Source organism: Caenorhabditis remanei, chromosome II (assembly GCF_010183535.1).
Source record: "Caenorhabditis remanei strain PX506 chromosome II, whole genome shotgun sequence".
Classification (NCBI taxonomy): domain Eukaryota; kingdom Metazoa; phylum Nematoda; class Chromadorea; order Rhabditida; family Rhabditidae; genus Caenorhabditis; species Caenorhabditis remanei.
Window position 1 is genome coordinate 13,069,541 of NC_071329.1, and position 12,224 is coordinate 13,081,764.

The 12,224-nt window shown below is 37.6% G+C and overlaps 1 protein-coding gene across 1 annotated transcript; it reads right to left on the reverse strand.

The window, feature by feature from the left end:
* Positions 1 to 5,997: 5,997 nt before the first annotated feature.
* On the reverse strand, positions 5,998 to 11,668 carry GCK72_006565 (uncharacterized protein; the record flags this gene model as incomplete). The annotated part of the gene is made up of 11 exons (XM_053725683.1): positions 5,998 to 6,174; positions 6,376 to 6,558; positions 6,645 to 6,767; positions 7,030 to 7,184; positions 7,234 to 7,333; positions 7,386 to 7,808; positions 8,598 to 8,738; positions 9,851 to 9,927; positions 10,205 to 10,307; positions 11,094 to 11,187; positions 11,595 to 11,668. 11 exons carry the CDS (start codon positions 11,666 to 11,668, stop codon positions 5,998 to 6,000), a joined length of 1,650 nt encoding a protein of 549 aa, XP_053589877.1.
* Positions 11,669 to 12,224: the final 556 nt, after the last annotated feature.

Genomic DNA, 12,224 nt, shown 5'->3' on the forward strand with positions numbered 1-12,224 from the left:
AGAAAAACGAAAAGAGACAGAAAGAGAAAGATGACTTTCAATTGTTATTCTGAATACTCACAAAATTGGATGATCCATTATTCATTGAACTCTATTTTCTATTATTTTCTTGTTTTTGTATTCAGAAATAGAAAGAAAACAGGAAGAGAAGTCTAGACCCCAAATAGTGGAAACAAAAGCAAATAAAAATCGAATTATGTCCGGTGCCAGATGGTGTCGATTTACAAGCTGTGGATGAAGAGAAGAAGAAGGAGAGGTACTTTGGAAAAGGAAAAGAAGAAGCTTCAAGTGAATTGGCAACACTTATCTGGAGGAGGAGGAAAAGAGGATGAACGACTCGAAAATTTGATATCAATGGGAAACATATGTCGAATGGATTGAAATGTAAAGGATTAGAGAGATATTCAGAGGAGAGAGAAAGAGACACAGAGAGATTGAACAAATTGTTTGGGGGAGTGAAATGAAACAAGGCGATGAGTACAAGTTCATTGAGAGGTGAGAGAAATAGAGAAAGTGAGTGATGACTAATCATGTAGAGAGTTCATTCTCACAACTTTTTTAATTCGACCTTGTTTTGGGAGAACTGGAAAAAGAAAAAGAAGGGAAATGAAATGAAAAGGTGAATCTAGATTTCACTTGTGCCCAGAAACGATGACTCAAAATAGTGGAATATTGGAAACAGTTATATTATTTGCTGAATCTATCGGCATTATTAAAAACAACTGAGATGAAAACAATTGTATTTTTTCAATTTGCTCAGCTGAAACTGATGGCACCTGGTTTTAATATAAACGTAAGCTGACCAAGATCTAGGATTCAGAGTGAAAGTTCTGATTGGATTGGATATTTATCAGTTTCAGAAGATTCAAATGATTCGAATGATTCTGGTAAAAGGATATGATCTGGATTATGGAATAGAGCATCAAGAGAAATTGGAAAGAGGAAAAGAGGAAAAGTGAAAAAGCGCAAAACTTCCGAGACATTCTGCGTCTCTTCGACTCATCTAATCTCTTCATTTCCCTTCATTCTATCAGTTGACATGTTGTGCCAGTCACTCTGCGTCGCAATAGACTGTATTGTGTTTCACACGCAGCGATCCTCTTGGTCTGGGAGTCGGGACGTGTGCGTTGACAAGAGATAAAAAGATAAACGAAGAGAGATGAAGAGAGAAGGTAATTGAATCTGTTTGGAGGAGGAATGGGATATTGGTCAAATGACCACACCGATCCTGTAGAGAGAGAACTCAAAGAGCATGACTCCAGGAGGAGGACAACACATGTTCCTGCCTCCTTCTTTTCAAATATTTGACCACACGTTCCTTTCCCAACACGGGCGGTCTTTTATGCTTCTGCTTCCGCCTCTCTCCTCTCGACAATTAGCATTGATTTTATGGTTGATCGAATGAATGAATTCCCCCTCTCTCTTATTCTTTCATCTAAATGTCACATAAGCTCAGTGCGCAATGGAAGGCCTGGAAAACATATGGCATATTACGGGTGCGCGAAAATAAATGAGAGGAAATAGGGGAATGAAGCTGATGCCTCCTCTCACCTGATTTATGACTCTTTTAATCGTTGTCGAGTCGGTTTCCAAATAGAAAAAGTGTCACAAGCGAGAGTGAAAAGAGAGATGGGAGGAGCCGTATGTCATATTAGCATAATCGGGTTGGAAATGGGAGAGGAAATAACAGAATCGGCTCAAAAAACACAGTGTGTTTGTAGAGTTACGAGAAATGAAAAGAGGAGGAGGGATGAAACAGTTTTCCATGTTTTATGAATCAATCGTAAAACTGGTAAGAAAAGAGAGAGGTTATCAGTTTTTTTTTGGGAAAAAACGTTATGTGTGTTTACGAATTTTATCAGTACTGTAGGTTTGATAAAAGAGCATTTATAGACAGAATGACAGTTTTTTGAGCCATTGTACTCTTGCACTAGTTTGTCATTTTTCAAATTTCAAACGTTTGAAAATAGGACAGAGGTAATCGCATTAAAAGTAGGATACCCTTGTAATAGAAATAAGCCCATTTATTATTTTTGTCGTTTCGAAAAGAAGAAAAAGACAGGCTTGCAAAATTTCGGGTAGGCCTGGATTTGAATTTTTGAACTTTTTTCGAACTAAAATTTTTTCTGAAAATATTCCATAATTTTCCTGAAGTATAATTCCTCAAAAACCTATGAAACATACAAAAAACCGTTCTAAAAAACTTTTTTCAAAAAAAAATACGGACAAAAAATAATTTTTCAGTAAACTTTCAGGCCAGAGAAATTCTGAAATTCTGATGGCCCGGCCCGTTACAAGTCTGAAAAAGAGAGGGACTTTCACTAAACAATGAAGTAAAAATTAATTCTTCGTCTCTGAAAAACTGTAACTTACAATTAAACCAAGTTATTTTACAAGCCTAAAATGAACTCAGAATCGAAGAATTTCTCAAAAACATAAAAACTAATGTGAAATGAAAGTGATAACTCATTTTAATAGTACATCTTAATATTAAAAAAAATTTTAAACTCCGTTGCATAGAAATGATCACTATCATCAGACTATTGTCAACCTTCAACTTCTCTCCAGACTGATCTTATCTTGATTTCGTCTAGACAGAATTGAAGAAACTTCTACTTACAAGACTACCATGTTCATCTCTCACATTCTTCGATCGGAATAACTTCAAAAGTCATAGCAGCTAACTTAAGGAAATGAAAATCCAGCTACATATTTATCCAAGTGAACCTATGTTTTGTCAAGTTCTGAGGAAGAAACCAATTTGAAGGTCCGAATGTTGTTGGAGTGAGGGGGCCAATAAGAGAGTTGACGAAATAAATGTTAGCGGAGTTGGAAGAAGAGGGCTCTGCGGCCATTAGAGACGTCTGAAGAAAAGAGGAAATGCTCTCCGAAAGCTAAAGCAGAGAGAGCTCTCCTCACGCGTTCCACTCATTTAACTGGCTATGAATAATTCATGTTTCTACCGGATAGAGAGACACCTTACTCTATTCATGAATTGTCTAAACATGCAGAAGAAATCAAAAGAAAAAGGAAAAGAAGAAGAGGAAAGAGCCACCGACTGATTCTGAATTTTGTGGGAATGTTTTGGAGATGTTGTCGTTTCTTTCAAGTTTTGAATTCTTTTGGGAATTGACACGCAAAGAAGTGACAAATTGTGTGCATACGCTTAAAAATGCGACAGAAGAAAAAGAGGAGGACGACGGGGCGGAAAAGTTGGGAAAAGGAGACACGAGAAGTTTATCTGATTAGAAGACGTTTTCTCAAAAGTTTCCAATAATTGGAAATCCGATTTTCTTCCCGAGGGAGCCAATGTTTTGTTTTTTGGACTTTCGGAAAAGAACTTTGAACATCGGACATAAATCATGATAATTCTTTGGTTCAGAACAGAGCTGTGCGGAATTCCTTCTTCCTTCTTCCTTCTTCCTTCTTCCGGGCATTTTTTCACTTCCTTCTTCCTTCTTCCTTCTTCCTTTTTTGAAATTTTATTCCTTCTTCCTTCTTCCTTCTTCCGTTGAAATTGTTCGACTTCCGTGTTAAAAGTTCACAAAAATTTTGTAATTTTCGACTGAATATCAGCGGAGTTTTGGTGATTTTTAATGGAATTTTGTATGCAAAACAACGCCAAAATTCGTTTTCAGAGATGACTAGAAAAAAGTTTCCTCAAATTTGTCATTTTCAAAATTAACTTCCGATTTCCCGGTTCGGAACCCAACTTCCTTCTTCCTTCTTTCTTCCTTCCTTCTTCCTTCTTCCGGGCTTTTTTCACTTCCTTCTTCCTTCTTCCTTCTTCCTTTTTGAAAATGTTATTCCTTCTTCCTTCTTCCTTCTTCCTTTTTTGAAAATTTTACTTCCGCACAGCTCTGGTTCAGAACTAATTTGGTGAATAAACAAACAGCTGGAAATTAGAATTTTCTTTTTTTTTTGCAAAACATATTTACATTTTTTGAATGTGAAAAAAACAAAGAACTACTGGAAATTGCTGGAAATTGCTGAGAGTTGAATTAAGAAGATATTCCAAAACTCAGAAATCATCAACTTTCAGTGAAGATTGGTCTAATTTGAATTATTTTTGATTCCTATTTGAAGGATTCCAGAGTTTTTTTCAACTTTTTGAATCTCCATGATGATTTAAAAAAATCAAAATTATATAAGAATTCAACATTACACAGTCTCCCAGACTCCGAGTAAGAACTGCAAGGAAATTTTTGATCTACCCTCATGAAACGAAAAATTTGAGAAATTAGCAGGTCTAAAACGTTCAATGTCAGGAGTAAGACAATTTCAGTTTCAGAATTATTCTGAGAGCATTATCCACCCATTCATTCCAAAAATCCTGGTTTCAGATATTATTTCAGGTCGAAAAGGCAATTTTTCATTCTGATTTCGGAAAAATCCACGGGATTTGTTCATTTCTCAACATTATCCAACGAATGATAGCTCAAATCGTGCTCCGTAGATTTTTACACATTTCTGTAGGACGGTTTTTCAATTTGCTCATTAGTTTTCTAATAAATAACAAAAAATTGAAAGAAATTCGGAATTTGATCGATTTCTCAAAAACTAACGAGCAAATTGGAAAACCGTCCTACAGAAATGTGTACAAATCTCCGGCGAACGTTTTGAGCTATCATTCGTTGGATAATGATGAGAAATGAACAAATCCCGTAGATTTTTCCGAAATCAGAATGAAAAATTGCCTTTTCGACCTGAAATAATATCTGAAACCAGGATTTTTTGGATTGAATGGGTGGATAATGCTCTCAGAATAATTCTGAAACTGAAATTGTCTTACTCCTGACATTGAGCTTTACGATAAAAATTAAAGTAATAACGTTTTAGACCTGCTAGTTTCTCAAATTTTTCGTTTCATGAGGGTAGATCAAAAATTTCCTTGCAGTTCTTACTCGGAGTCTGGGAGACTGTGCATTACTAAACATATTTTCTCCAGAATTGATTCCTCTTCGAACTGCAAAAGTTGGAAACCGCTGCTCGATATAATCTTGAAACCAGGCCAATCTGATATGTAGATCAAAAGAATTCTCAAGTAAAAAAGAATTTAGAATATCTTTTCTATAATTTTAAGACCTAATCTTTCGAAAATCGAAATGAAAATCTAGAACTAAACCCAAATAAAAATTCTGTCAGTTGAGAGCCCCGACATTGGCTTTTCCCAGTTGTTCTATTTCAAATTTATGACTTTCTGATAGTTTACATATAAAAAGAAACAAATAAAATTCAAATTGTTTTATTATTATTTTCTTGAAATTACCACATTCAACGGAATCCATAGAGCTGTATAGAAATCTGAATTAAAGCGAGAAAGATGCAATGTGTACATACATATAGAAGCTGGAAGTTTGAACATTTTGAGGGGGAAAAAACTAGAAAAGGGATAACAAAATAGATGAGGAAACGGAGGGATCTAGGGGAGGTCTAAAAAATAGGGAAAAACGGTAAAAGACTGGGAAGAGGAAGCACCGGAGAGTGCGAATACAATTCTAAAAGAGAGAGGTTGAAACCCGATAGAAAGACAAAAGCAAAAAAGAGAAAAAAGGAAAAAGAAAATTTGATTGAGGAGGGGAGGAAAAGGGCAGGAAATAATGGTTGAATCTAACAGAAGTCCTTCGACAGAAGTTGTTCATTTTGGCAAGTTTCAGTCTCAGTTCATAAAGCATTTTTGATGGTTTTTTTTGGTTTGAGATGATTCTGTAGTTGGAACGGGATGAGGGATAAATAGAGGATGGAAATACAAGAGATTTGGGGAGGGGGAGTGACTAGAAGAGTTTCTTTGGGATGGGGATGGGGAAAGAGAGAATTGACGAATAAAAACGAATCGACTATAAGCGGCACCCGCTCTCATTTATGTTTTGTATGAGTGTTCTGTGTGTGTTTGTGTGTATACAATTAATCTCCTAGCACATCATCATCTCATCATCATCATTTGAAAAAGACACGTATTGAGTTCATTTTGGTCCTGTTTTTTCATTTCTCGTGGTGCTATTTGTGCTCGTCTTCTTCTGTTGCGGTACGTGCTGTTTCCGGTTCTTCAGGTATTCGGGATTGATACCATTCTCGATTTTCTTCCAGTTGATCCAGGATGTTCTGAGCGTCAGGATAGACAAGATCAGCCCATGTTTCGTAGAGAGGGTGGACGATGTAGTCGATAAATCCGACCTAGAAAATATTGAAATATGATGATATATTGTTCCAATTTTCGTTTTAAAACAATCCCAGCAGCAGTCAGAAAAGGCTACTTCCCAATTTTTCAAACAGGATAACTAACAATGTAGGGCTTTATTTTATTCCAATTTCTGCTTAAAAGCAATTCCAGTACTTTTCTTCCCAATTTTTCCAACTGGATAACCACCAACTCACTTGTGATTTCTCAATCGTCACATTTCCACGATCACACATTGGTGAAATCTCGAGTCCAAGTTCTTTTTCCTTATCTCCCTGCCTCCAATACTCTTCCATTATCCTCTGATTCCATTGCTGATACAATTCGATTGGCTTAGTTGGATTTGAGAGATCAGCCAGATGAATCATCGATTGTAACACCTACAAATGATGACACATGAATGAATAAATAAATTCAAAACACGGTGGAGCGCGTGGGAAGGGATAAAAAGTAATTTGTTGCAAACCTGAATTTTGTCGTTGTACTTGTCCAGCACGATTACATTGTTTCCGGCAACCTTCTTCGCCTCGACCATTGTTTTCAAGTCAGCAAGAAGTGACATGTGTTTCGACATATCAGTGGCCAGCACCTAAAAAAATAAATAAATAAATTGAAAAGTTCCAAAAAAGTTTCAATAAAATGGACCCGTCATTTCCGTTGCCTTCTACAGTTCTACACGTGATCCGTTACTCATGACTAATCGAAATTAGAGAAAAAAGTGGAAAGAAGAGACCGTATGGTGTTGTCACTTTTCAAATAAACACACGAAGAAGGAGACTTCTAATTTTCCCCTAATTTAATGTGACACTTCCGGTCCAACATCATCATCTTTCTCATATCAATTGGCTTACCATATCAATCACTATTTTTCGGAATTGCAAACGTTGTTTTCTGGATAAATTTGCAAGGAAATCGCAGTTGGAATCTTGCAAAAGTTTGAACGCAACCGCCAGATGGTGCTGCTCCAAAACACTTTCATCGTTGTACATGATGGCTAATTCGTTGTCTGAAAAAACAATTAATTAATAAGAGAAACGTGTGATTTATATACTTACTGGAGTTAATCAAGTACTGATTCGTGAATCCCGGATGATCGACGTCATGGATTGCACCAGCAAAGATTGCTGCCAACACTTCCAAATCCGAGAATACTTCCTATAATTATATAAAATGAGTTTCAATGTCAAAACCAAGAATAAAAACTTACAGTAAGAACAGGAGACATGAGCAACACGTGCATCGATTGAGCCACATCGGCTGCGTGAATGAAATTGTGATAATGGTTATTTCGATAGTGATGTTCCAGATTGAGCAAGTAGGTGACCAGAGTAGACGGATGAATTTCAAAAGTTTTGAAGAGATTACGTTGACGGAGCAGTGTGAAAGTGATGACTGTCAGCGAGTGATTCTTGGAGAGCTCGTCAATTTTGAAGACGTCGGGTCCCCAGTCGTCGAGTCGTTGCATGTGAACAGCAATCTCTCGTGCACAATTCACTCCGTATTCAGGTAATTGACCATCGTGAGACGGAGCACGAAGTTTTCGAACTCCTGAGATCTTATTCATGGCGGCTGTTTGGGCTTTCTTCAGAATTGAGAGCGTCATTGGACCAGATGTTGAAGGGCCTTGTACCTAGAAGATTAATGAACATTAGTGAGAGAAAACATGACGATGTTCTATATTCGTTTGTCTATTTCTCTCTGTAACATCTTAAACATGTGGGTGATCTTTAAAATAAATGGATCGTTTACTACTCATGTACAAATAAAATTTATTTGTTTACTACTATTACCATGTATCGTAAAATCAGATTTTGTAGAAAATCCGAACAGTTAAAGACGTTGTGAATAGAAATCATTGAGGAAGTGCCAGACAGTTTTCTTTTCTCTTTTTTTAATTCTTCAAAAATCGGGGACCGAATAAAAAGTGTAAAGTAAGTAGCCAGTCGAGAAGCAAAATAGATAACTAAAGTGACCAGAAGAAGAAAAAGAAGAAAACGCTCTGTTCTGATCGGGACGTGACATTTCGAGAAGCCGGGGGATGGCGACCATGATATTTGATAAAAGGTATCTACTTTTTTTCAAGAAATGATCAAAGCCCAAAAATATGAAAATACAGTACCTTGTGCATTGAAATAATCGAATTATTATTTCCATCTTCTTCGTCTTCCGAATACATTCTCTTTTTTGCTGTTTCAGTTTTGGGACAAAAAGTGTCAAAAGTAGTACGAAATATGAGCGTGTGGGGATGTACTCATTGTGTGTGTCGCTTCCATTTTTTGAAGAATACAATCTTCTTTCAAGCCCGCCCCCGACAGGTTCTTACCACACACACACTAGAGAGAGAGTGAGACATCATAGACATCACAGTCAGTTTTTTGTTTTGTTTTTATTTCATTTCACACAAATCGCCAAAACACACCTCTGTGGGCACTTCGATCTCGATCGACGGTTCATCCTCTTCCTTGTCCATGTAGGTGGTGATCAGAAATTTGGAGACTTGTGTTCCGGACTTTGACGATTCGGCGAAATGCGACAACTCCTTGTTGAGCATCTTGCGGAACTGCAAAAACCGACATTGTATTTAATATATCATGTGTTATCATTGCGTGGCGCGAGAGAGAGAGAGAGAGATGCTAATTAGTTGAAAAGTTCCCTCCTCTCTTTTTGCCCCAGTGTCATTATTTAACCCCGCCTCCAGAGTTAGTGGAGGCCATGTTTAAAAATCGAGAGAGAAAAAGAGACTTCATCTCTCTGCGTCTCAATTCAGAAGACGTCCAATCAACCTGTTCTCTCATTTCTCTTTTCCTATCTCTCTCTCTTCCCCTATCACCACCATAAAGTATATAACAAATAATGACACCATCAATCTCTACAGCATCAATCACCGGAAGTCGCGCTTGCAAACCGCTACTAGAAGCCGAAGCACTCTCTGTCTTCAGAATCTCTCTTCCTCTCTTATCATACAAGATGTGCGCAGGTCCTCCTCGGGGGCGACAATTAGACGGTATCAATGGAAAAGGGAGAGAGAGAGAGACGCAGAATCGAAGAGATATTGGGATCCCACAGAATCAGAATACATCGAGTGCAACAAATCTTTTTGTAATTGATGAGATTGGCGCCTTGTCGCTAAAACCGAACACTTGTTTGCTTCTGACCTTATTTAATTGGACCCGCGCACACAGCCGGAAATGAGTTCTGATTCTTGTCCCATGACGTGATGATTTTCTCGTTTTGAAACCCTCTTGGCGCCGTGCCAAGTGTACTTTTGTGTTGATCACACATCGGTTACGGTAGACAGACTGGATCCATTCCTTATTCCCTCCCATCAACACATTTTATGAGGGTGGTCAAACATGGGGGAGGGTAAGAAATGATATCAGTTACCGTAACCCATGTGTGTGTTAGTCTTTTCTTTTTTAGCTCTTTTTTTCATTTCCTTTTTCTTTTTTCTCAGAAAGAAGAAAAGACAAGTGCCATCTCGTGGATTGAGTTAGGCGTATCTCCTCTTTTCTCTTCATGAACCTCCCTTCCGATGACATTGCTCGGATTGAATTTGAATTCAGCTTGTCGACAACGACGACAACTCAAAAGGGGCACAGATGGGACCGAAAAAGAACCGAAAAGAAGAGAAAAGCGCCGCCTTCAGAATCGCCAAAAGCTTCAAACTCTCACCTTACTGCTCGCCATTTCAGACACAGATCGATGCGTTTGAATCGTCTCCAGCTGGTCGAGACACCAATCGAGTTCTTCTGAAAATTGAAGATTGAAAAAGTCTTGTGATTCAATTCGGTTTGAATAGATTTTCTGTATTTCTAGATCACAAAAACGAAGAGGAAGAACCGTCATGCGTGAAAACTTAATGGCGCCAGAAGAAATAGTTTCCGGTAATAGCTTCGGGAACAGAATCAGACAAGAAAACAGTCATAAGGCTTATCAAATCTCTGAACTATCTCTAGTTTGATCTTCTCTCCATTTTTTTGTATTTGATTCAGAAGACGTTCTTCTTTTCTTCTTCTTCTTTCTTACCGAGTGTGTCATGCGCACATTGCACAACATCGTCTGGAAGTGGAGTATTGTGCAACGGCGGTCTTTTCGTACTTCGATTCGCGTGTCGACTGTCGTCGCTATTCTGAAATTTGAGAATTCACTTTTCCCCCGTCTTCTTCTCATCCATGTTCAAATCCACGTGATACTTTTCTTCTTCTCCTTTCCTCAGAAAAAAAAGAAGAAAAAACGTTTCCCATTGTTCTAGAGTGTCCGTAAAGGGTCCCCCCACTGCTATTTACATATGTACATACACAGGGGGGCTTTGCTGGTATTTCTTCTTATACGAGGAAAACCTTTTTCCGAAAAAAAGAAACTCTTTTTTGTCATGACTTTCTTCTTTTTTCCCTAACTCTAAATTGCTCATCTGATGCTCCAGAAGAAAATTCTCAAATTTCTCCAACTCAAAACCTCATTTTTCTCTCTCAATCTTTTCTTTGATTTCTGCACTAACAAGGTTAAGTGGGCGGTCATCAGACAAATTGTTCAATTTTAAAAGACTACTTGTCGAATCAAAAATCACGTCTAACAATGGAGAGAATTCTTTAAACATTCTCTGGTGGAGCCCGCCGCCCTGCAGAGCCAACAACTTGTTGTCTTTTCAGTTTTCCCCTCAAATTTTGCAAAGTAGTCAAAATAACATGAAATATAGTGTCCTTTGGGAATTGGGTTATATTGCTCATGAAAAAAGAAAAGGCGGATTTTGTTATTGAAGGAAGGGAAACAGGGAGAAGAAAAAATGAGATGGAGTGAGAAATAACCAAGAGAAAGGAAGTATTCCATCTATAGAAATTGTCTTCCTGTTTCTCATTTTTCTCATTTTTCTTTCTTTTTTCGGATTCCAGATATGGATTGGATGTTTGATGCCTACCTGGATGTTGGATATCGAAATCAGATTGGATCGAACGTTTCGAAGACTTGCCAATAGCTGAGCAAACGGGGTCACAATCAGGTCGTCGCCGTGTCTGAAATTATATTTTTACAATATTCTGAATTCTGAATCTGGAAATTTTCGATGTCTTTGTATATATATTTTTTTCAGCTTTTTTCAACAAAACCACGGTTGTTTTTTAATTTGACTTTTTCGTTTTTCTGCTTATTTTTCTTTTTTCTAATTACGCGTAATACCATGAACCATGCTTCAAAGCAAAAAAAACATAAACGAATCGGATGACTAGTCGAGTCAAAGAGAAAAAGAAGAAGAGCCTTCTGAGCTATCGTAAATACATATAGATGACTACTAATCTACCCTCATCTATTTTGTTGATGACTTTTCGTCTCGTTTTTCGATTTCGAAAACACAAAAACTCATATACTTCACAGAGAGAAACATGCAACAAGTCAACTGAAGAAGAAGTTATTGGATGCTCACCGAAACGTGAATCCGGACTCTCCGAATTTTCGACGGACGCTCCGGTTGTTATTGTTATTCAGAGAAATTGACATATTTTAAAGTCTACAGATTTATAGGTCAGAGAATTTGGGGTGGATGGGGAAAAGTAGAAGAAAAAGGACTGAATGAAGAGCAAGACAACGTCTAGGCTCAGCTGCTGCAGCCGGGGCACCGCCCCTCTCATAGGCTCCGCCCCTTTTCGGTTTGTCATTTTCTTCTTCCATGGAGAAAAAGTGTTGGAATGAGAAGAAAAGAGGCAGGAGAAGACGAAGGGACCACCACTTGTTAGTCTCTTACTCAAAAAAAAAAGTAACTTTCTTTGCGTTTTCAGAAGTAAAAAAAATATGACAGAGAAGAGAAAATGATTGATGTGAAAGGTCGGTAAGTAGACAAAATAAGCTCTCCCAGTGTGTCAGCCAATTTTCTTTTTCTTTTCAGCAAAAATAATTCTTTTTTCGAGCTCTTTGACTTCCCGAACTCTTCCGGGAACAGGTATTATGGGTGAATGAGTTCGGAAAAGTTCAGAATAAAAAATGCATTTTCCGTGGAAAAACGACATGTGATTTTTCAATTTTTCACTTTTTCAATTTGGCGCATTTTTCTTTTTTC